The sequence below is a fragment of the Macrotis lagotis genome, chromosome 7 (genome assembly GCF_037893015.1).
Source record: "Macrotis lagotis isolate mMagLag1 chromosome 7, bilby.v1.9.chrom.fasta, whole genome shotgun sequence".
Classification (NCBI taxonomy): Eukaryota; Metazoa; Chordata; class Mammalia; order Peramelemorphia; family Peramelidae; genus Macrotis; species Macrotis lagotis.
The window spans coordinates 89,755,194-89,781,275 of NC_133664.1; the positions used below are offsets into that span (position 1 = coordinate 89,755,194).

The 26,082-nt window shown below is 37.1% G+C and overlaps 1 protein-coding gene across 1 annotated transcript in view; it reads right to left on the reverse strand.

Annotated features, from left to right (window-relative positions):
* Positions 1 to 773: 773 nt before the first annotated feature.
* Positions 774 to 26,082, reverse strand: part of DPP6 (dipeptidyl peptidase like 6) — a 1,027,554-nt gene continuing 1,002,245 nt past the window's right edge. Inside the window, exons 20-25 of the mRNA XM_074195237.1 lie at positions 17,506 to 17,560; positions 13,411 to 13,534; positions 10,781 to 10,839; positions 9,215 to 9,287; positions 9,040 to 9,113; positions 774 to 2,866 (exon numbers count right to left, since the gene is read on the reverse strand). Coding sequence (XP_074051338.1) covers positions 2,720 to 2,866; positions 9,040 to 9,113; positions 9,215 to 9,287; positions 10,781 to 10,839; positions 13,411 to 13,534; positions 17,506 to 17,560 — 532 coding nt within the window. The 3' untranslated portion in view covers positions 774 to 2,719. The remainder of the gene's footprint in view (positions 2,867 to 9,039; positions 9,114 to 9,214; positions 9,288 to 10,780; positions 10,840 to 13,410; positions 13,535 to 17,505; positions 17,561 to 26,082) is intronic.

Here is a 26,082-nt window from a genome sequence, read left to right on the forward strand (position 1 = left end):
TACTACCCTTAGGTTTTTTTTTTTTACTTCACTTGAAACAGAATATATTCTGCTTCAGCCTTTTACCTTTACTTTGTGTATATTTCTCTGTTTCAAATAAATTTGTTGTAAACAACATTTTTTCCTAGTAGGATTCTAGTTTTTAATCTCTTTTCATGAGAAAGTCAAATTGATTTTTTTCTTGAAGTATTTGTGGTGGAGGAAAAAATTGAGGGCCAATTCAGAATTTGACCAATTAGCTATGGGATCAGGTCAGAACACAATCTTTTAGAATCTCACTTTTCTTATCTGTAAAATAATAAGATCTATTGTACTTTATATAAAAAGCTTTGTAAATGTTAAATATAAATGTTAGCTATGGTTTTGTTTTTAGTAGAGATGGGGGACAGATGGTGCCTTATGCTATGGGGGAAAGGAGTGTTTGAATAAATATGATGTATGCTATCCTAATCCTTTTAAAACCAATATCAGTTATCAATTTCTACTATTCATAGTAGAAATACTATTTCTACTATGGCTTTATGAATAAAATATGTGATCTAGGTACACTCCGCTAGTCACCGAGGCAATCTAGTCTAAGTCACTTATGGTTTACTCAAGATTAGAAAGTAGTAGTTATAGGATTTGATTCCAAACCTTGAGCTCTTTCTATTGTAATATACCAACTCATCTTTCAATGCTCACCATAAGAAACCCCCTGAAATACTCGCTTCTTTCCTCAAGCTGAGATCATGATGGTTTTATACAAGAAAATAGCAATCCGAGTGGTAAAATAATGTTTTATTCCATGGATGAACAAACGCTACCATGCCACATCCTAACGTCCCTCCTACCACATCTCATGGCCAGAGCCGGGTTCCCCTTCCAGATCAGGTTGGCTTTGCTGACAGTCGAGCCCATTGGAGTAGCAAAAGCATGAACACATAGCATTCTGATTGGTCCTGTTTGTCAGTGGGTCGATCTCTTCACAAATGGTGGTGTGTGTCACCTTCCTTTGTTTAGAAAACAAAAACCGAAAATAAAAAAAACAAACAGAAAACCCCATGAAGGTCTTCCAAGTTGACCTAACTACAACTGACAGCCAAAGCTTAAAGGTGAAGCTGAAATCCCCAACCACCGAAAAGCATCCTTGATATGTCTTCACTGTTGTCAGATGTTGAGGTCACCCACAGGACAATTGCAAGTCAAAGAAATTGGTACTGACATTCAGGCTGTCAACACGTGAGAAAGGAAATGACAGTAATTGATATATTTCCAACTAGCATTTCTAAAGAGTTCAGATCAGCCAAAGAGTGTTAGCATGCACTCTGAACACAAGATTAATATTGCCGGGGGGGCTGAGGGAGTAGGGCAGGGTGACTCCACAAATGATGGACATACATTCCTTTATATATACAACAAAATGAAATATACACTATGAATATTGGCTGTACATTTGGTCGGAGTATATCTTACAAGGCTAACGTAGATAGCAACATCAACCTTACCACTCCAAGGGGAGGGCAATGGAACAATTCCCAGGAAAGGAAGTCCAATTCTGACATGTTCTTATACAATTTTTTTTTTCTTCAGGTTTTTCTTCTACAAGGGTTACTGTGACTTGAGCATACTTAATAAGACTGGAGAGGATGGGATCAAAGCCCTGTCATTTTTACCAAATGTGATACTAACGGACAAGACCACTTAAGGAGAAATGGGATTTGACAGTTTTAGTTCTTGGAATGGAATGGAAACGGACAGTGGCAAATCTAAACCCAGACCCAAATCAAGCTCTGTGGGAAAGCAGCCTCTTGCAAATGAATGTGCTCGGGGTCTCTTCCATCCCTCAGCTTTCTGAAATGCCTCCACAATGTGTCTGACTCATGACCTTAAAGACAAAGTAGTTAGTGTAGGTGTTTTCTTATCCAAACAAGGTAAAAGCCTGCAGATGGACAGAGTGGGGAAAAGCAAAGCAAACCCAAAGAACTCCATGACAACAGAGTTTCCGATAAAAACTATATAAAAATACTAATTAATTACATAAGGTTAAACATTAGCATAACTACAATGATACTTTGTACAGTCCAGTGTCTGTCTTCTTCAAAGCAGCCTGGTAGTAACACTGAATCTTCTAATGATGGGAAAGAGCAAGCAAACAGATGAATCTTTAAAATACCCTTAAAATAATTGTGCTATAATCTTTGTTGTTGGTTGGTTTCTTTTGTTTTTTAAATTTCCATGACAGTATCATCGGACACAATGTGATGCTGCTGACAATGGCGTTCTAATGCAGGAGGTGGGCTTCAATGATGCTGTTGGATAGCTTGGGTTTAAAGGGCCAGTGATCTGGCCAGTGAATCTCGAAGTCCTCCAGGCGGACCTTTACTACCATTGATCCATAAGCACTCTTCCTTGCGGTAGAGGGGGGGGTGGGTGAGGGCACATAATCCAACAGTCACTCAGTGGCCAAGAGAAGGTGATGCCTTGGAGTTATATTCGTTCCAGACAGCAGTCTCTGTCGGACCCGTCATGCGTGATGTCCCTCTTCTTGGGAAGGAGCTTGCTGCTGAGACAGAGCAGGAAGGCTGCCTTCAGTTCTGTGACACACATGCTAACATAACATTTCTTTCCCCAGCTCCTCCCCTGGGGGAATGGCAAGGGGAGGGGAGGGGAAGGACTCTTTTCAGTTGCATATTGTTAGATAGAAAGAACCACTTTTGTGCTTGGTGTGGATGCACAATTAGTCCTCCTCCTCCTCTTCTTTCATTGTGACTGTGGGCAGTTTGTCCTGAATCCTGAAACACTCCACAAAGAAGTTGATGATGGATTGGTAAAGGTGTTGCTCCAGGGAGGAGCTGTGAAAGTAATGGCTTTCATCTGGGTAAATCTGTAAAGGAAGGCAGGAAGAGAACATAAGACACAGTTTCAGTGAGAAACTTCACATTTCCTGAAGGGTTAACATAAGAAGGTACATTTGGCACCATTTAAATAGGTGGTGCTGTGTTTAGAATGCCAGTGCTGGCATTAGGAAGATCTGTGTTCAAATCTAGCCCCAGAAATTTACTAGCTCTCTGGCCCTGAGCAAATTACTTTCTCCGTGATTGCCTCAGTTTCTTTACTTATAAATTGGGGATAATAAAATTTCTTACCTCCCAGTGAAGGGAGGATAAAATGGGACATTTGTAAAGTATTTTTCAAATGTTAAAGTACTATATAAATGTAGCTCTTATTATTATAGTTATGCAACATAAATATTATTATATATATCTATGTATATATTATGAAAATATAAATATTATTATAGTTATGTAAATCAAAGATCCCCTTCTGCCATGAAGCTTTCCTAGCTCAGATGAACTCTCTGTAGTTAGGGTCAGAGGTAGGAGGTTTTGGATTAAAGTTCTACAGCTAATACAGTCCATATGATCAAGGGCAGCTAGATGGTACAGTAAATAGAACACTGGCCTTGAAGTTAGGAGGAGGAGTTTGAGTCTGACCTCAGACACTTGACTTACTAGCTGTGTGACCCTGGGCAAGCCACTTAACCCTGATTCATATCTGGTCACTGGATCTAGATGGCTCTGGAAGAGAAAGTAAGGCTGGAAAACCTTAGCACAGCACCCTGTCATTCAAATCCAATTCACATGCTTATCATGACATCACCTCCCTGATGTCACGGTCTTCTACATGAATGAAGGTCACACATCATCATCATCCTTATGACTTAGACTTAACCTCTTTGTACCTCGGTTTCCTTATCTATAAATTGAGGGAATTTAATTAATTGGCTTCTGAGTCTCCTTCAGTTCTAGAACTATCATCATTCAATAGTACTTACTAGCTCAAATAACTCTCATTTAACCAATCACAGTCTAAGTGCCTTTGGCAACTCTCTAAGATTGTAAGTTGCAGAGATGGTGCTGATCTGCATTGGTAGAAGGTTTCTCAGCTGGGAGTTAACTATCTTAATGTTATTCCAAGTGTAGTCTCTATCGATATTTAATAGATTTCCATATTTCCAAAAAACTTTAGGACGTAATATGAAGGTTAGGACAATTGCTATGACTTCTATTTTATAGAAGGTTCAATCAGAACTCAAAAGCATGTTGTCTTTCAACTTTCTATTTTTTTTCCACATTGCCTCTCTGGGAGTGTGGTTCTATGTGATTTAGTTGCAGTAATACATTATTGAACAATTTTATTGAATAAAATGGTTACTCTTCACTCTATATTTGGTGCAAAAGCATAGACTAGGGGAACTATAAGGCACTTTAAAGATAATCTGGTTTATCTTTCTATTACTTCACAGATCAGGAGACTGAGGTCCACTGAAGCTAAGTGATTTGTCTAAGGTCAATAAGGATATAGGGATAAAGACCAAATTATGTGACTTCTAATCTACTATTTAATGATGGTACAATTGAAGATGGAAACAAGGGCATTCAGAGATACTGAATATAAAAACATGCCATGGCTGTGAAAAAATGTATCAGGAATGCTAAAGTTCAGATGTTGCTGAGGCTGGTGAAGAAAAATAAAAAAAAGGATTTAAAAAAGGATATATTGGGAAAAAGAAGTATATCAAAAAAATTGCATATGGGGGTGGATGGTTTAGTGACAATGGTGAGAAGTAAAGCTCTGTAATTCCTCAGCATCTGTATCCTTTTCCAAGGAGAATTACCTTTGGAAAGAAAGAGTATGAAAAATAGGGAGTTAGGGGCAGCTAGGTGGCACAGTGGATAGAGCACCAGCCCTGGAGTCAGGAGTACTTGAGTTCAAATTTGGCCTCAGACACTTAATAATTATCTAGCTGTGTGGCTTTGGGCAAGCCACTTAACCCCATTGCCTTGCAAAAAAAGAAAATCTTAAAAAAATAGGGAGTTTTCCAAAGATATATATTGGAAGTTGGTAGAAGAGCCCTTTTGAAGAGTTTAAATGAAGGAATGTTCTTAAATCAAAGAGTCTTCTCTTGCGAATCAAAGAATAAATTCAACCAATTATTCATCACCTTTTTAATGTATTAAGGATGAATAATTTGGACAACTGTTCTTAATCATAATTTGTCCAGTGACTATTATTGCTATAAGAAAACTAACATAGCCAGAAACTTAAAAAATATTGGTACAATTGTTATGACTTCTATTTTATAGAAGGTTCAATCAGAACTCAAAAGCATGTTGTCTTTCAACTTTCCATTTTTTTCCACATTGCCTCTCTGGGAGTGGTTCTATGTAATTTAGTTGAAGTAATACAGTTGCTAAGATTATAGTATTTCAGTTGCTAAGATTATAGTATTTAGACTTGAAAGAGCTAATCCAGGCCAAATCTTTTATTCTACAGACGAGAGAACTTAAATCCAATGGATGTAAAGGGAATTGTCCAAGGTCACATAAATGATTCAAGTTTCTAGGGATTTAAACTCAATTCCAAATCTAGCTGACATAATTTAGAGTAACCTGTGCCCTATTGGCTGCTCTGTTTCATTTAGTTACAAAAATTCAGTCCAGCCCATCAAATACTTATTAAGCCTTCCACTGATAGGTAGATCCTGGAGCTATAAAAATGAAATGAAAGATAACTCTTGCCCTGGTTGGATTGTATGTATGTGTATGTGTAACATATATTGCATTTATATTCTATCTATATCCCTTATATTTATATCTATACACACATAACATAAATGTATGATATGGACACAGGTAAAGGGGAGACTAGACAACCTGGGCATTCACATGGAAGCTTGTTGAGCCTGCTTCTGGAAATGATTGCTGGAGGGAGTGCTTCCTCTCCTTCATGCAGAGCATGGACAAATATCTTATTCTTTTGGTTTACTATTCAGTACTGGAAGACATTAAATTCATCACTGACTTAGGAGTTTGCATACAAAAGGCTTGACCAGGGGAAATCTCTCTTCTGGCTGCTTCTTTAGTGAGGAAGAAGAAATGCTATGAGCTTCCTGGAGAGGGAGGTTCATGATCTTATCTTGACTTGAGGGGGGGAGATAAGGCAGCTGCAGAAATAACTACTGCTGTTACTACTACCTCTCCCCACATGGATCACTACTGGCCTTGAATGCAAGGTTATAACCTGGTCTGTTCCATTTTTGCATCTGATATGCATTTGCCTAAAAATCAAGAAAAATACATTCAGCAAGAGGTGGTACCATGTGTTCCCAGTCATGCAGAGGGCTTAGAAGAGGTGAAAGTAATAGCAGATACTGCTGAGGCTCCCTTATTTCTCCACCTTTGCTACCATGAAACTCATATGACCTGGCAATTCATGGTATTTCTTTTCCTTTTTTTACTGGAAAGTTCCCAGGGAAAAAGAGAGCGATGTCATCTGTTTGAGTCTTTTGTATGGCTAAGCAGTTCTGATTCAGCAGTCAATTAAAGGTCTATTCATCACTAAGCAGAAAACAGCTACTTGCCAATACTCTGGGTCCTTCTGGAAATAGGCTCACTAAGCATCTGCATGAATATATAGTGGGTAGATCATATTGAATGCAATCCTAAGGACTGAGCCCTCATTGGCCAGTCCCTTATTATACATGAATTTTTTAAAATAATCAATAAACATTAATTATCTACTCTGTGCAAGGCTCTCAATGCTGGGGACACAAAGACAAATAGTCCCTGACTTCAAGGAGTTGTTGAAAGTTACTGAAAGATCAGAGGAGGGAAAGAAACTTTCCATTTTAGTGAAGATTGGCACTGGAAAAGGGGTATGATAAATAGGCATGGATAACAATATGAGCAATGCACAGAGGCAAGAAAGGGAAATGGGAAAATAGAACATCATGATGAGTTCTGTTTGGATGAAATGAAGAAAATATGAAAAAGTGTAATGTGAGAGAAGTCTGGAAAGTCAGGTTGAGCCTAGATTGGAGAGAGCCAGAGCCAAGAGCATATGTTGTAGTTGGTGAGCAAGATGAAACCATTGAAGGTTTTTGCAGATGACTCAAACAGGAGGATTTTTTTTTTTTTTGGCCAGGTGATTATAAATACGCAGGCAACGTGAGTGGAGAAACAAAGAGAAAAGTCAGGATAGGAGAAAAGACATATGTGAAATTTCATAGTTGGATAATCAATAGGAATTGGCAACAAGTTTGTCAAAGGGGAAAAATCAAATATGGTAATCAGAGTGACTGAGCTAGTCATTCAGGGGTACAATTTATAGAAACTGGGAAAGATTTTCTGGGGGTGATCTTGGATTAGGATGTAAGTGTGTATAATTTGAAGCCCTGGAAGAACATCTTGTTGGAAAGATTTAGCAGACAAATGAAAATGTGGGATGTGAGACTAGAACTCAATTAAAAAGGTTAAATTAAATGGCTTTGCCTCCAGACCACCTAATAGGCATTCCTATTCAATAAATTATGACTCTCCACTGTCTCCAGAATCAGATAAAAATATTGTGTTTGGCATTCAAAATCCCTCATCATCTAACCCCCTTCTATCTTTCCAGTATTTTTGCATATTACTCCCCTCCATGTATTTTTCAATCCACTGTTCTCCTGGCTGTTTCATAAACAAGACATTCCATCTCTTGGCTCTCAGGCAAAGCCATATTCTAGCTCCCTTTAAATCTCAACTAAAATTCCTTCTACAGAAAGTATTTTCTAACCCCTCTTTTAATTTAAATGCCTTCCCTCTTTGAATTAGCTTCTCTTATCTAGTATTTATAACCTGGTTGTGTGATATTTATCATCTCCCATTTTAGATTGTGAGCTCCTCAAGACCAGGGGCTGTCTTTTGTCTCTTTTTTGTATCTCCCTGCCCCCCCCCCCCCACTGTTTAGCACAGTGCCCAGCATATGATAGATGTTGAATAAATATTTCTTGCCTAACTGATCCCAGTTGAAATCTTAGAGTGCCAGATCTCAGCTACTCCTACCCCTGTTCTAAATTGATCAAATATAAGTGAGTGCAGGTTTATTCTACAGGCCACTAAAAACAAAGTCCTAATGGCCCCCCACAAGCTCCACAGAATTGTAAAACCTTTTGTGGCTGATGTTTTGATACTAATTTATCTTGTTCATTATGGGGTTATTCATGATTTATTAGGTGCATCCTTCCTCCTATCCCCAAGCAGAAAGGGGAAGTCTACCAATACAAATGAGTAAGTACCTACCTATCATATGCTGATAATATACAAAGAACTGCTGTCTAACAGTTCATTCTAAGGCTATACAACCTGGCTAGTAAATACAAGATACTTTTGTTGTTGTTGGGTAGAATGCTGAGAAAACTGGGAGAGTCTGGTGTGCCCTCCTAAGTGAAATCTTTCTATAATGTGCACAGAATGGGAAGTGTCCAACAATGGAATAGACTGAGGTAGGAAGCTACCAATTACTCCTCATTAGAAATCTTCAAGCAGAGGCTGAGAACTATATTTTAGGGATACTGTAAAAGATATTTCCATTCAAATAGGCATTAGATTCAATGACTAAATTCAAAGACTGAAGTCTCTTCAAATGGCAAGATTCTGTGGGTGCTACAAAAGCCCTTGAATTGCTTATTTAGTCTGTTTTTCTTTCATATCTGAGCTAGTTAAGTGAAGCCCTGGGTCTGGGTTGAGATTCTGTCTCTGATGCTTTTACTACCTTGGGCAAGTCATTCAACTTCCCTGGGGTTCAGGTCCCATCTGTAAAATGAAAGAATTGAGTACATAACCAAGAGCCTAAGTTTCCTCCTTTGGCCACATGTACTCTCCACATTTGAGTTCATTCTCCCCAGTGACCTTGTATGAGTGTGAGAGGTGGTGTTTTTGTTCTGGCTGTTTTTACTAGACCATCCTAGACCCTTTCTAAAGGTAATTGAATCTGACTGGCTGTAATCAAGGGGGAGCAAACCTGTTGGGGGGCACATGAGTGATAGTAATAAAGTCCTCCAGCCCTCAGGGTTGTCCCTGGGATGCCAAATGAAGAAATAGTTGGCTGCCTCTGGGGATCCAGCTAGCCAGTATGAGTGGAGGGGAGGAGGAGACTGAGCCCAGTTGGGGTGCAATAACACAATTATGTTTTCTAAATGAGAAAAACAGGTCTGTTCCACATATACCGTACCTGCAAGCTGTAATTAGCCTTTCCTCTAATTAGATGTGCAATGAGCTCCGCTGTATGCTGAAAATGGATTTTTTCTGTAGAAGGGGAAAAGGAAGTGTGTGTCAGAAGTCATAATCACCATTAAAACTGAACTTATTCCCGGGTAAATGGTCCAGTCATTGTTCAGATCACTTACCATCAGCAGTTGCATGGATGATCAAGAATTGTTGTTCTTCCAGGGATGACACCCGATGTGCTAATCTGGTCATCTGGAAGGAGGCACAGCCCAAGGGTGTGAGTTAGTAGTTTTTAGCATAAAAATAAAGGGTTTTTTCTTTTTTAATGCACATATAGGATGTCCCCAAAGCCTTTAAGCTATTGAAGCTTGAAACCACCCTAAAACTTTTAAAACTACCTGCCTAAAATGGGCAGCAACTCAAAAAGATGGGCTATAGTGGAAGCTGGAAGTGAAAGGCAAAATAATCCCATGATTCAGAGTTTCCCTTTGTTAATACTTACCTTTGTTCACCAGATAAAAAGTATTAAAAACAATGTTCCTCCTCTCCCTTACTCCAAAGTACCACCATTTCAGTCAACAAACATTAACCTGTTGCAGGTCTGAGAGGTGGGGCAAATTATTTCAGGTAAAAACTTTCACCTCTGTGGTTTAATTATGAACAAATCCCTGCTTATAACAGGATTCCCTGATGCAGATATTTTTAACTCAAAGATGGTTTAAGAAAGGAATTACCAGTTATTCCAGAGCTGGAGGTGACTAATGATAAAGTCCAACCCTATGATTGTATAGATGTGGGATCTTGGGAACAGAACAATTAGGGGACTCACCTGAGGTGACCCAGATAAGGAGCAGAGTGATGAGTTTAAACCTGGCTCTTTCTGACTTCAGCCTAGTCCCCTTCCACTGGTCTCCTATTCCTTTATTTGCTTTTACATTTGGATTTCTACTGAGTGTCACAACAGTTTGGCTGTGAGAGGATGAAACCGAGGCTCATGGAAGTAGGATCTTGCCCAAGGTTATATGACTTGTAAGGATGGAACTGGGACTAGAACCCAGAGCATGTTCCATTGTGCCACCCCCTACTTCTTATTAGCAAAGGATGCTTCACTAGTTTACTAACCAGTGAGTACGAAATAGGTTTTTGATTGAATTCAATTGCACTAATGGGGGACACATATATGTAATATGATTTCAGGGGACTGACTTGGGATGGATCCCTGTGCCAAAGTACCAGGCTTATTAGCCTTCTGATAGTAGCTGTCCCTTGTATTTTATTTTTATAGAAAAATTATCACTCCTATGCTTTTATATTACCTTCATTTCCAAATATGTCTTTTCTGTCCTTTACTCAGAGAACCATCAAAAATTAGAGAGAAATATAGTTCAGCCAAAGCAACATATCAACTGTTACTAACAGCATATGCAATATTTCATATTCTTTCCCTCTTCCTCCACCTGGTAGAGAGGACACCATTTCTTTTTTTTTCTGACACCATTTCTTTAATGCTTTTTTTTGGATTTCCTTTATCAGGAGACCAGTCTAGCTCTTATTGCACATGGGGCACTTCAAGGAGAGGCAACAAGATCACTAGGTGTCTGAAAGAAAAAAGAATGGAGGATTCTAGGGAATTGGGGGTTAAGGGTTGGAGGGGCACCGAATGATGATGATGCTTTCTGTCTATAGTGAAGGGAAATATTCCAGGTTGGGGCAGTTGTCATGAGGATCACTATGACCAAACATACCTCATATGCTCTGTTGTCAATTCCAAGGAGGCCCAAGTATCTTTCAGAAAATGCAGAAGCTTGGAAAGAAGAAGAAAATATTAGCAAACTATCTGTTGCCCTGGAAAAACAGATACTCTGCCCATTCTCATTCACAAAATGGATCTTCATTTTCATCTAGTGGACTTTTTGCTTGAATAAAGTAACATTCCTGTGGTAGCATTTTTAAAAGGAGCACTTTGGAATTTTTTAAATAGTAAGTCTTTGGTTTCTGGGGCCTATATTAATGTGATTCCTGAATGAATCCCCAAAGACTAGTAACTTTCAGTTTATTAGTGCTCTCCCTCCTAAAACTATGTCCTTTAGAATGTGGCTTCTTGAGAGTCAGGACAATGTTACCTTTGAGCTCCAAGACCTAGTATAGAACTATAGTATGTAGTATTTAATAAATGTGTTTTAAATGAAATTACCCATAAGGGAAAAGAATCAAATAAAGATTACTGCCAGGAGATGTTTAAGAAATTCAAGACACATGCAACTCCATATCTTTCCCCTGCCATCTCTAGATGAATCCAAAATTTTGTATAATTGAATATTCATGTTCAGATACCCTAGGCACTGCCACTTTCTTATCTGTCAAGGCAAGAGTCAGTTTTCTCCACCAGATCCTACTTAGGTAGGAAAATGGAGTTATAAGTTTTAAAAATATTTCTGTAAAGTTTAAACAAAAAAGTGTTTTCAGTTGAGTCCTCCAATATCTAGAAGATTCAACCTTCTTGTCAGAACCTCTATACATTCCTAGTAATCTTGGTGCTGAAAATTTAAATTAAATCTGTAATAAAAGAAAGACATTTGAAAGGGAAAAAACTCAACTATTGTGACTTTTCACATCATGGCTTATCGATTACATTAAGTGTTCATTATGCAATACGCATTCAAGTTATAAAGACAAAATTAAAATATATATAAAACAAATTCAGTGTAATTTTGGGGATAAGGATAGGGAAGATCTTATTTAGGAGATGACAGCAGAGCTAAACTTTGAAAGAAATGAGGGATTATTCTAAGAGACAGAGGTGATAAAGAGCTCTCTAGGAATGGGGCAGATTGTGTTGTTACTTGGATAAGGACACATTATTTGACAAAAACTACTGGGAAAATTGGACAGTAATATGGAAGAAATTAGATGTACACCAATATAACACAAACAGTCAATTCAACATTTTTGGCGATGGCTCATAATGACATAAGGAAAGTTCAGGATTGGGTGCTGATTTGCAAACCATGAGGAGAGAGAGAATGTTAGTCTACACTAGTTCTATTCAAATCCTTCATGTTCTGCCACAAAAATCCAACTACATTTCAACTTTCTTCCTCCTTCCTCAGAAAATAGCCAAGTATACTTAAAACTCTCAACTTTTATTGCAGATCTATCTAATATCTAATATCTTCATTTTTGAAGAAGATCACAACATCATGGAGGTGATGCCATGACAAGCACATGAATTGGAATTGATTAGGGGGATACTGTGCTAGGTCAACAACCTCACTTTCTCCTCCAGAATCATCTGGGTCCAGGGAACAGATATGAATCAGGATGACTGGAGATGTCTCTGGAAGCAAAGCAATCAGGGTTAAGTGACTTGCCCAGGGTCTCACAGCTAGTAAGTGACAAGTGTCTGAGACTGGATTTGAACTCCTGTCCTCTTGGGTCCAAAGTTAATGTGCTATCCACTGCACCATCTAGCTGCCCACAAATCTATCTAGGGTCATGATGGGAAAAAAAAAAGGAATGGGAGCAAAAGTATGGGCACAAAGGCTTGCTCCTTTCACTTCACTTGAACCACCTGGATTCAAGTACTTCTTTTCACTAATAGTCACTGGACTAAATCTATTGTATGATCCTGCAGAATGTAAATGTGATTTCTTGTAATGAAGGCCAGCAAGTATTAGCTATGTCCTAGGAACTGGGTAGAGTAGAGAAGCAAGAAATAGTCTCTGCCACCAAGGAACTCACATTTTAGGCAGGGAGATAGAATGAAAACAACTCAGAAGGTATTATGTTAGAAATGAGTGAGGGAGACTGGGAAAAGCCTACTGCAGAAGGTAGGACTAGAGCTGAGTCTTGAAGGAATCTAGGGAAACCAGGAGGAGGAGAATAGCCACCATCATCATCATAGTTTACATTTATATAGCCAGGCAATGTTCTAAACCCCTTGATAAGTATTACTTTATTTGATCCTGGGAGGCAGGTGATATGATTCTCCCCATTTTTCAGAAGAAGAAGAAACTGAGGCAAAAAGAAGTCAAGTGACCTGCCCAGGGACTAAGTTTTTTGAGACTTGGTTTGAACTTAGACCCTCCTTACCCCAAGCCTGTTCTAGCTACTGCACCACCTGAGGGTGAGGAGCAAAGAATGGAAAGGTAGAAAAGGAGTCGGATATTTTTGGGGACACTTCCCCCATCAGGGTACATTATAAAAGAGTTTTACCTGCATTCCAGAAACCCTCAAATTGCTTTTATAATGGACTTGGAGTCATTGAGGATGGAGAAATAAGGATTTGAGCTGAGGGTGTGTGTGGGAAGCAATGAGGCTGAAAGATATTGTACCAATCCTCCATTCCTCCCCCCTGGTGACAAGGACTATTTACCATAGTATTTGAAGTCTGTTATGGGGGAGAGAGCAGAGCCACAGGTGAAAACTGGACCTTGACTTTGACCTTGATTTTCCACTTTTGTTGGAAGAAGGTAAGTACTCAGGTACCCACCATAATCCTAGAGTAGAAAGAGAGAAAAATGAAATATCAATGACCACAGGTTAGTAATTGAAACAGTTTCAGGAGATGTTGGAACTAAGACACAAGCACATTGTGATGATGATGGTGATGATAACAATAATAAAATAATAATAATAATAATAATAATTCTATGCTACCATTTTTACAATAATGCTATTACAATAATAGTTAAGGAATCCTTTTCCACTCAACTGTCCTGTGAAATAGAGGAAATATTCACATTCTCTCACCAATCCTTTGGTTTTGAGTTTTGCATTTTTACACAGGGCCCGTTTTACATTCAACTAAATTTCACACATATATTATTAAGTGCCAACTATGAATCAGTCACTCTATTAGCACTAAAAAAGACCCTTCCCTCAACTTTCTTCCACTCTCCTGAGGGTGGAGGCACCATAGTCAATAGATAATATACAAAAATTATTCAGCCTCTAGAACAGTTGCCGAGTGAGGAAGAGTCACTGGTTGGGAAGATAACTGGGAGAGTTCCAAAAGGTCACTTGTAGGAAGTAGTACTTGAGCTGAACTTGGAATTGAACTAGGGTGTCTAAGAGGTGTGATGATATAGTCAGACTGAAGGTAGAGACCTTACAAATGTTATTTTGACAACTGAGGAGAGAGGACTGTGACATATATAAAAGCAAAACAACCATAAGCCTACGTGATGTGATTAGGTCTTTAATTTTGTTACAACAAATAACAATAACAATTAATATACCTAATTAAATTTGATTAACAATTATCGACATTCAAATAAATGAATCTCAATATATAATGTTATAATGTTTTAGTTACTCTCTTTATATTTTTATTACAAGTCTTTGGCTATTCATTCCCATTCAAGTTTCCTCTTCTATAATTAGGGTGTTACTTGCCTTTCTGTTTTTTTTTTTCCTTTCAAATAAACATTTGGTGATAAAGCCTGAAATTCTCAGATCATTCAGTCTTTTGGTTTAGGTTATTGTAAGTTCCTGTTGAGATGCAAATATTACTTGGAAGTGTTATAACATTTAGGAATTATCATCCATTACTATTTCAGCTAGAAATTGGTTTGCCAAGATTCATTTCATTCCCCTTTGACGCCCTAAAGGAACTGAATGTAGGATAGATCAGTTTGATGTAGGAAACTAGGGATGAGAATGAAAAAAATCTCTGGTGCATATGGAGGGAAGGTTGAGTTTGACACCATCTCAAGAGACCCCAGGAATTTCCCTTAAAAATATGATGGGAAGCATGAAGGTACTGAGCAAAGAGAATGGGGGCATGAGAAATGGAAGGGGTTTCAAGTTAAAAAGATAACTAACCCACCAATTTATTTAAGGTTGGCCCTGTTACTATGATTGTTATATTAATTTGAGATTCAGAGTTGTTCCTTATTTCAAGTACTCCTGTTCCTTAAATACTAGGCACAGTCTTGACACAGAAGAAGCCATTCTAAATAAGTGCTCTCTATCCTTCATATTCAAAGTTGATTTTGCTGAACCAGGTTCTCTGAGCTGTTTTCTCAGTAGTGACAATGATTTGCACTTATCTGTCCATTCTCTTGGCTTCATTTTTCCTATTTAACAAAAAATCAGGATTTCTTATAGAAATCCAATTTTGTTTTATTTTTCCAATTTTTTTTAAGATTTTTATTCAAAGTTTTGAGTTCCAAATTCTATCCCTCTCTCCCATTATTCCTCCTAAAGATGATAATCAACTCAACGTAGGTTACACATGTGTAATGATATAAAACATTTCTATATTAGTATATATATATATATATATATATATATATATATATATATATATATATATAGTATTTTGGGGGGTTTTTCAAGGCAATGGGGTTAAGTGACTTGCCCAAGTTTACATAGCTAGGTAATTATTAAGTGTCTCAGGTCAAATTTGAACTCAGGTCCTCCTGACTCCAGGTCAGTGCTCTATCCGCTGTACCACCTAGCTGCCCCTACACTGCGAGACCTAGCTACCTTCACAGTTTTTTATCAAACAATATTGCTATTATTGTGTACAACATTCTTCTGGCTCCGTTCCCTTCACTATGCATCAGTATGTAAGGGCAGGTTTTCTAATGTCATCTTGCTTGTCATTTCTTATAGCACAATAATAATCCATTACAATATTATACCACAGCTTGTTTAGCTATTTCCCAACTGAGCATTCCCAATTGGACATCCCTTTAATTTCCAATCCTTAGCCACCACAAAAAAGAGCAGCTATAAATATATTTTTTTTGTACAAATAGGTTCATTTGCCTTTTTATTTGGATGCCTTTGAGATATAGACTTAGCAGTGGTATTGTTGGATCAATGAATTTGCACAGTTTACCATCCTTTATCAGAGTTCCAAATTGTTCTCCAGGATGATTGAATAAATTCACAACTAGACTTTGCCATTAGATTTTGAAGACTTAGGAAGAGAGAGCTTGAGGACTTTTGCAACTCTGCCTCATTTAAATCCAAATTGTGAGCAAGCCAAGGCATCATCCCTGATGTCACTGATCCTCCATGCAAATGAAGGACAACTATATTAGCCATTCTAATAGCTTTTAGGTGATTCCTCAAAGTTGTTTTAATTTGCATTTCTCTGATCAAAAGTGATTTAGAGGGGCACCTAGGTGGCGCAGTGGATAGAGCACTGGCCTTGGAGTCAGGAGTACCTGAGTTCAAATCCAGCCTCAGACACTTAATAATTATCTAGCTGTGTGGCCTTGGGCAAGCCACTTAACCCCATTTGCCTTGCAAAAAAAACCCTTAAAAAAGTGATTTAGAGTATTTTTTCATATGACTATAGATTTCTTTATGACTATTGATTTCTTTGTCTGAAAAATTACCTATTCCTATCTTCTGAACATTAATCAACTAGGGAATGATTTGTATTTTTTATAAATTTGACTCAGTTCTGAGAAATGAGGCTTTATCAGACACACTTGTTGCAAATATTTACCCCCCCAGTTTTCTGCTTTCCTTAAAATTTGGTTGCATTCATTTTATTTGTATAAAACCTTTTAAATTTTATATATTCTATTCTTCTTACAATCATCCAGAGCATTGTCTCTTAGTACAGGGGAGTTAGGGTCAAGGTTCTATTCATCTGAGATGACCTTACAAGGCAGAAGCTCTTTGGATACTATACTTGGTGAAGGTCTATTCTGTGCTTCACTTAAGTACTATCTCCATTTCATTCCATCCATCTCCTTCCTACCTACTTAATATAGCCGATAAGTCAATAGGCAAATGAATGGAATTATTACAAATTAGAACATAATAAAATCTAGGAATATTCAAAGAATCTGTTCTTTTCTGCCTTGGAAACCCTCTCCAGCAACTACTAAATAAATAATGAACTAACCTATGAGTCAAATCCATCTTATTACTAAGAATTATTTTTATATTTGAAAATAAATCTCAGGGGAGATAAAAGAATAATCAGAGAGTTGGAGTTGACCCTTGAGTAGTAGTTTGCTTACCCCTGATTAGTAGGTAGGGCTAGGAATTTGTTTGAGAATAAACTTACCCAGGATTACAGAGCTACTACATTTGGGGTTTGAAGTCTGATCTTCCTGCCACTAAGTTCAACTCATCCATTATGATATACTGCCTCTATTTGTAGAATATATGGTACAAGGAAACTCTACTTATTCTTCTTTCCCCTTTGGTACCAGGCCATAAACAACTGTAGATTTATGGGAACAATGTAATTAAGCAGCTGGTGGACCTTTCTAACAGTAGTTGGCTTCCTCCTTTTCTCCTTTTTTCCAGAAGATATAGAAAAAAAGCTAAGCAAACAACTTATTCCTTAAAAGTAAAATAATAATAATAAATCATAAGCCATCAAACTGTAGGTACTCTCAATAAATCAAAGTGAAATGATGAAACCACTTAATGCTCTTCTACAGAGGGGTGTTCCTTATATGCCAAACAAAACAAGACAAAACCAGAGACTCACCTTCCCAAACACAGCCACACGTGTCTTGTCAATGTAGGGCTCTTTCAACATTGTCCTTCAAGATGAAAGGGGAGAAACAGAATTTAATGTTAAAGTGCAAATTATACTGTCTTTTTTCTCTTGGCAAAGTCCAAAGCAACTCCCACTTATGACCTTGAGAAATAGAAGCTATTCTTGAAAATGGCAGACAGTTTACACATTAGAAGATTAGAAAGAAAGAGCATCTCATTAACCAATCAACTTCTCAACAAGGATTTATGAAGCATCTAGTTTGTGCTTAAGCCAGATACTGAGATAAGCACTACATATACAGAGACAAAAACAAAACATTCTCTGCCCTCAAGAGGGAGAAATGTGGCTAGGTGGCGTAGTGGATAAAGCACCAGCCCTGGAGTCAGGAGTACCTGGGTTCAAATCCAGTCTCAGACATTTAATAATTACCTAGGGGTGTGGCCTTGGGTAAGCCACTTAACCCCATTTGCCTTGCAAAATTCTAAAAAAAAAAAAATATATATATATATATATATATATATATATATATATATATATATACACACACACATATATATATATAATGAAACAAACACAAACTTCTATTTTTTGGGAAAGGCATTAGTAGTTGGTAGAAATTAGGAAAGGCTTCCTATATGAAGTAGTGATTGAATCGAGCTTTAAAGGGATTCAGAATGGAAGAGGTAAAGAGGGACACAGAGATGACCTATTGAAAGGTGTCTGAGCTATGGGGAGAAGGGATATTGTGTATCAGGGAGAGCAAGGAGGTTGGTTTGGTGGGAACACAGTAAATAAGAGAAAAATGAAATCAGTCTGAAAAAGAGAAATCAGAGCCAGATTGGGAAAAACTTTAAATCTTAGAGTTGTTTACATTTTTATACTACAAGTAATGTAGAGTTAATCTTACAGGAGAGTGACCCAGTGAGGCATGTGCCTTAGGAATATCACTTTGGCAGTTGCGTGGAGAATAAGAGACAGAAGAGATTTGAGTGGAGCACCATTAGGATGTTGTGGCACTAATCCAGGTGAAGAGGGGATGAGTTCCTGGATTAAGATGATGGTGGTATGAGTGGAGAGATGTTGTGGAAATACAACTAAGACTTGGATAACTGGTATTAGGAGAATTTTCCTAAGAATTTGAATTATTCAAAGTTGAACTCATTGCTTCAAGAAGTGGTGAATTCCCCCTCATTGGGGTGGGTGGAGGGATCTTCAAGGTAGATTATCATTAGTTGGGAATGTTAGTACCATTACAAGTATAGGTGAGACAGATGCTGATTTTTCTTCTAAATACAGTTGCTTGTGCAGAGGTCATAGATCAATAAGTTACATCTATCAGAAGCATGAGTTTAGAGTAACTGACAGGCTACAAACCTATTAATGAGTTAGGGAGATGTCTACCTGAAGGATGTGAAGACTTTCTCAGGCAGATTAGATGGATGAGAACAATTTGTTTCAAAGATCATGAAGGTACCTGAAGCAGATGCTGACCAAGCTTAGAGTTTGGTTATACATTGCCAGTCATTCTGACTTTTGTTTTGCCACTAGACTTTGAAGATTCAGAAAGAGAGAGGTTGAGGATTTATATAACTCTGCCTCACTTAAATCCAAATTATGAACAAGTCAAGGCATCAACCCTGCTGTCATTGATCCTCCTTGCAAATGAAGGGCAAATAAGTTGACTACTACAACTCATACTGACTTCAGCAACAATTCACTTCACTCTCTGGTCATCTTGCCGTCAAAATACCCTCTTATGTCCTTTTACCTCATCCCTACTATCTACTTCCACAGTCATAATCAAATTAATTTTGTTATTGCTTATTTCAATCTAACTCCCCAGGGCTCCATTCACCAATCTCTGTGACTTTCCAAACTGGAATAACCCTCCTTAGCCATCATCTACCATACATATTCACCATATGTGTATGTGTGTGTGTATATATATATATATGTATATATATATATATATATTTATGCATATACATATGCACACATTTCCTCTTATTAGACTATAAGCTCCTTGAAGGAAGGGGCTGTGATTATGTTTTAATTTTTTATCCCCAACACTTAGTACTATGCTTACCACATATTAAATGTTTCATAAATGCCTTTCTTTCATTACTTCATACCAATATTAAAATTTTGAGATTTTCTAATAGAATAAAGGAGAGCAGAGAGTCTAAGTGTGCAACTCAGGTTGCAAACCTACCTGATTGAAAGTGTGTTTGTTCTACAATTGGGAAAAAAAAAAGGGAAATTAGGAGGAAGTATGAATTTGGACTAAAAAAGGAAGATGATACATATCAACAAATATCTTTTGATCATCTTTTCTGTGCACAGAGTGCCAATCCTTTCAATTCTATCTTAAATTCCATTTCTTCCATAGAGTCTTAACAATACTCTCCATTGTTAATAACCTTCTCTTAAAAGGGCACTGTTTGTTACTCTCTTAATTTGCTGGTCTCATAATATTCCATATTATAGTCATCTCTGTTTGTGTAGTCTCCCTATGAGACTGTAGGAATCTGTGGGATGGTGTCTTATTTGAATTTTCTATATCCCCCAGTGCCTCTGAGGCTCTGAACACAATAAGCAGCTAATAATAGCTTGATAGAGGAATGAATGAATGAATGACACTGGCAGATACTAGGATGACATAAAAAAGGAAATCAATTCCTGCTCTCAAAGAGATTATAATCTAGCTGAACCTTATAGGCCTGGCATCTTGTCTTGACTCTTCACAGGCCTGTGGAATTTTAGACAAGTTATAAAATCTATGGTCCTTGAGTTAATCATCTTTCAAAGAAAAATAATAAATGTTAGAAAACTCAAATGAGATTATAAATGTAAAGAAGTTTTTTTAAGATTAAATGTTTCATTTAAATTTAAACTATTATAAATATAGTTAGTAAAACTTCATTAATTCTGATGATATTAATTGGGAATTGATCATTCAGAAAATGGACTGGTTAGAAAATTTGTCTTTGAAATTTTCTTTGGAAAAACAGGATGCTAAATTAATGAATACTGTAAATTAGATTTCAAGAAAGATGTTTAACTAACTTAATGAGAACTTTCAAATAATTAAAGTATCCTTTGCCTTTAAGAATTTAATATATGAGTGATCTTTACTCTTCATTATAGTGGGTCTGGGAGAGATACCACTTGAGAATTGTAACACACTGTGCATATTAGCTATTCTAAAATGATGATTGATATTATTGAGTTGTTTTGGTTATGTCCAACTCTTTGTGACCCCATTTGGGGTTTTCTTGGTAAAAATTCTGGAATGGTTTGCCATTTTCTTCTCCAGTTCCTTTTTCAGATGACAAAACTGAGGCAAACGGTTAAGTGACTTACCCAGGCTCACACAACTAGCAAGTGTCTGGAGTCTGCATTTGAACTCAGGTCTTCTTGACTCCAGGTCTGGATTTCTATCTACTGTACCACCTAGCTTCCCTCTAAAATAACCATATTTCAATAATTCAGACTATCCTTACCCTCACTGCTTTTTTAAAGTTTTGTTAATTCTTTTTACAAGCAATAATACATTTTAGGATACTGTCCATATTTCTGATTTCATCTCTTCCTTGCCTCCTACCAGTGGACCTTCCTATATAACAAAGAAAAACAATTAAACAAAAACAACACACAAAGCAACCAAGTCTGCCAACATCTGTAGCTTCTCATACCCAAAAGCTCCTATAAAGCTCAAACCAGAAAAATTAAGAATGATTCATCCTCTGTTTTGTCTGGACCAGTTGCTTATTGTGAGCTGATGGTTGTATTTGAAGTCAGGAAGACCTGAGTTCAAATTCAATCTTAGTCATTTAGGTCTGCTTCAGATTCCTCAACTGTGAAATGGGGAAAATAATATAGTACCTAATTTGCAGGGTTATTGTGAAGATCAAATGAGATGGTACCTAGAACATGATAAAAACTTAATAAATGCTTATTTCTTTCCTTATTCCATCTAAAAAATACCCAAAATTTATAGAATGCTATAAGATTTGCACCAGCACTTTCCATATTTTATCTCATTTGATCTTCTCAATAAAATTATAATCATTTTACAGATATGGAAACTGGGGCAGAGTGAAGTTAAGTGACTTGCCCAGGGTCACAAAGCTAGTCAGTGTCTGAGATAGGATTTGAACTTCCTGAGTCCAGCTCTCTAATCATTCTGACAGAAGTAATCCTTGGACCCTCTGCCAAATCCAGAATTTAGACCAGCAGAAGGGCTTTGAAATAGTCTCTCTGCATTCCTAAAGACAATTTGATAATACACACACACACACACACACACACACACACACACACACATATATGTTTATATACATTTGAGAAATTCAAGCAAATGAGGAAAATTGAGTAATATGCCTTAAATATTCTAGACAAGATCCTAATGTAGGACTTTCCTGGGAGGTCTGGAAGCTCAATGGCTATTGGAGATTCCACAGGTATAATGCACAAACATGCCTCCTCCTATCTTCAGACAATAGAGAACACTTAGATACTTATGCTTTCTTAGGTTTATGCTGCTCTAAAGAGAAAGATTCCATTTCCACTTAAGAACCATAGAGTGAGATTAAAATAAAGCTTTGAAAACTTTTAAAGGGTGAGATGAAGGTTAGCTCTTGCTGAGACCATTCTATTTCATTCTGATTGCTTCTGTCTCTGACATCTGAAAATTTTCATAGACTGAATCACATACAATGTTGCCCTTGGTTCTATATTGCTTCAAATTTTAATCTTTTTTTTTCCCCATATATGTAAAATCTTCATTTCTCAGATGACAGATACCTTGAAGTCAGAACTTGAGCCTCATTTACCTTGTGGTTACCTCAACAACTAGTATGGTATTGGGCATTAGAGCCAAGACTAGAGATAGGGAAGGGGGGGGGTATCGTAGAGTACATGTTGGAGGAGGATGTAGTGAGGGCCCCAGCCAAAGGAGGAAAGTTCCTACAGATGTTAAAATATGAAGAATTTAGTTATGAAGAATAGCAACACGTGAATTTCAAATCTTTTCTATGGTGCATAAATACTTTGACCTAGGTCTTCAGGACACACAGTAGATGCCTAATTATGAATTCTATTCATAAAATCACATATGAGATAGCTTCTTCCTTCTCTCTAAAGAAAATTAGGCTTAGCTTTCATAGTCATTAATGATCATTTATGTGCAAAAATACACATCCACATGCTTTGGAAGACTATAGATGGGTCCAAATGATTACTGTCAAGTTTCCAGATTTTACAAAAAAAGGAATGATTTAGCCATTGAAATACTGAATAATTCATCTGTCTTCTCTCTACAGTCAAAATTCTAGCCATTTAGAAACAAATAGATGGTGGTATTACTTTTCTTTTCCAGTACTTTTCATCTGGATGTTTGGTCTGCATATGAATACTACTGGACAGAAAAATATCACATATATTTGCTATAGAAAGTTATATGAGTCTGGGAACTTTGAGACTCTTGGAGTCAAACCTGGCTTGTCTTCCACTTTACAAATCATCTTATATTTTATTCTAGGGCTTGCTATTGACTCAGCAGGAAACATTGGGCCCTTGGTAGTCCCATCATTTAATTTTCTGGGGATTTCCATTTCCTGATCCTAAAATAAAATCTGGATAATGATACTCATTTGCAAAGTGCTTTGAGATCTTCTGTGAAGAGTTGTTATTTCAGTACAAAATATTGTTATTATGCTGTTACTCTCAACTTTATCCAGCTGTGCTCTCTGTAACTACATTTTAGCCGTGTTTTCTGAAATGAATCTAATCATTACAAACTTTGAGGTCTATCTAAAAAAATGTTTTTTTGGACACCAAGACCTTAAGATTAAAATAGTGTATGTTTAGGAGAGCATTAAAATCTTATTCTTGGCACTAGATGGGAGAGTCTTGATTGAATTCAGTCAAGCAACAAATATTTTTGATGAATGTTAATTGTGTGATACTTGCCCTCAATGAGCTTACAATCTAGCTGTAGATTTAATATAAATATATTAAACAATTAGAGGAAGCAAGGGATTATCAAATTAATTCTGAAGAGTGTAGTATGAACTCCAACTCCTACAGGACTTTAGGAGGACAGGCTCAAAGGACTGAAATGCTCAGAGCAGGAGATGAGCCTTAAGTGGGGCCTTAAAGGCAAGGAAGGAGTTGTATAGGTATATTATGGTATGATTGTTGGAGCAAGAGAAGGAAGGCTACTCTCATCTGAACATTCCTTTGCTCTCTTTTCTCATCATTAGTTACAGTATTGCTTCTTGACTAGTCTGTCCTAATTGTTCTCCTCATTTCCATTATTTCCACCTTCCAATACATCTACCATACAGCTATTAGATTAGTTTTCCCCAGCACCACTCCCTTGCTTTCCCATTACCTCTTGAAGGAACAAATTCCCTAGCCTGGCATTCAAGGTCTTTACAATCTGATAACATACTTTACTGGGAAAAAATGAGGCTACTTACCTCTTTTCTCACCAACTCTTCATCTCATACTTCTCTGATACTATTTTGACATGATATCCTTTTTGATCTCAGTCTCTAATGAAGTCATTACCCTTCTTCTTGTAAGATCCTCTCTACAAGTTCCCTTGATGTTATCATCTCCTGTCTTCTCCAGCAGATTTTCCTCTTTTAGCTTTAATTTCTATATTTGTTTAGTTCCCATGTATCCTGTAGATATTCTCTCTCTCTCTCTCTCTCTCTCTCTCTCTCTCTCTCTCTCTCTCTCTCTCTCTCTCTCCTTCTATATAGAAACATCCCATATTATATCTTCAGCTATTAGTTTGCCTTTCTTCTTGAAAATGAGGTCTGAATTTGTGATGGAAAATGCCATCCACATCCAGAGAAACAACTATGAAATCTTAACACAGATAAAACGTACTATTTTCGCTTTTAAAAATTTCTTTCCCCTCCCCATTTCTCTGTTTTTTCCCTTTTATTCTGATTCTTTTACAACATGACTAATATGGAAATATGTTTAACATGATTGTACATGTTTGAGCTATATCATATTTCTTGTTATCTTGGGAGGGGGGAGGGAAGAGAGGGAGGGAGAAAATTTTACAAAAATGAATGCATTAATTGCAAAAAATTACTATTAAGATTTAAAAAGGGGCAGCTAGGTGGTAGAGTGGATAGAGCACTGGCCCTGGAGTCAGGAGTACCTGAGTTCAAATCTGGCTTCAGACATTTAATAATTACCTAATTGTGTGGCCTCGGGCAAACCACTTAACCCCATTTTTTGCCTTGCAAAAAAAAACTCTAAAAAAAAGATTTAAGAAAAAGAAAATGCTTGTCTAGAGTCAGAGCCTCCACTTCTCTCACTTTCTTTGAAAGCTTTTGTAATCTGATTTCCAGTTTCATCATTCAATTGAAATGGTCTCTCCAAAAATATCCATGATCAGGTCATTGCTAAAATCCAATACAATTTTCCCAATCTTCAATTTTCTTGACTTCTCTGAAGGAAGTTACACTATTCATGACCTTCTCCTTCTGGTTCCTTTCTCCTCTCTGGATTTTTTTTTTTATGACTCTGCTTTCTTTTGGTTTTCCTTCTCCATGTCTAATAACTCCTCATCTTTCCTTTAGTGGTAATTATCAGTGTACTCCAAGGCTCTGTCATAGGTCCTCATCTCTTTTCTCCCTTGTCTCTCACAGAGTAGTGGAAGGAGGTTAGGTTTTTGGAGACATAGAACTTGGGTTCAAATCTTATCTCTGTGTCCTAGAGTAAACCACTTTATTTCTCTGATAGAGAAGTTAACCTAGCTGGACTCTTGAGATACGTTCTGGTTTTAAGTCAATATATCTTACTTGATTCATGGGTTCAATAATCAACAAACGGTCTATATCTAGTCCAAGTATATCTTGCCCAAGTTTCAAATTTGCATAACCAACTGTCTAATGAACATTTCAAATGGAAGCCTCAAAGACATCTCAAAGTCAGCATGTCAACAACAAAATTTAATCTCTTTCCTTCTAACCCCATATCTCTTCTGAACATCCCTATTACTGTGAAGGGCCCACTCATCTTTCTGGTATTTCAAGCTTCCAACCCCAGTTTCATCCATGAAGTCCCCCTTTTTACTCACTCTTCAAGCAATAGGGAGCCATTAAAAATTGAGGAGCTGTAGAGTGACATGACCTAGGCATACAAAATATTTGGTGAATTGTAGAATTATTGTAAATCTCTTACCTTCTTGATTGAATTGTAAACTCTTTGAAAGGTTTTTTAAAAATTTATCTTCATTTCTGACATAGAGTTTGCAGAAGGGGATATTCAACAATTATTTGATGAGCCATTGAAATGCAGTGAAGATGCTAATGCTTGTTTTCTTGGGTTACACCATATTTTAAATGATCTGTTTCTGACTTTCTGTGCAAATAAACTTGGGGCTGGATGAATTCTTTCAGTAATACCTTTGCCCTGGAAAGTCATGTCTTACTTATTTATAATGACATGTACATTCTCCAAATTGAGGCTGTGTGTGAGATTGATAACCTTGGAAAGGTTCTTGATGTTCTTCCTTATAACTTTACCTTTTTA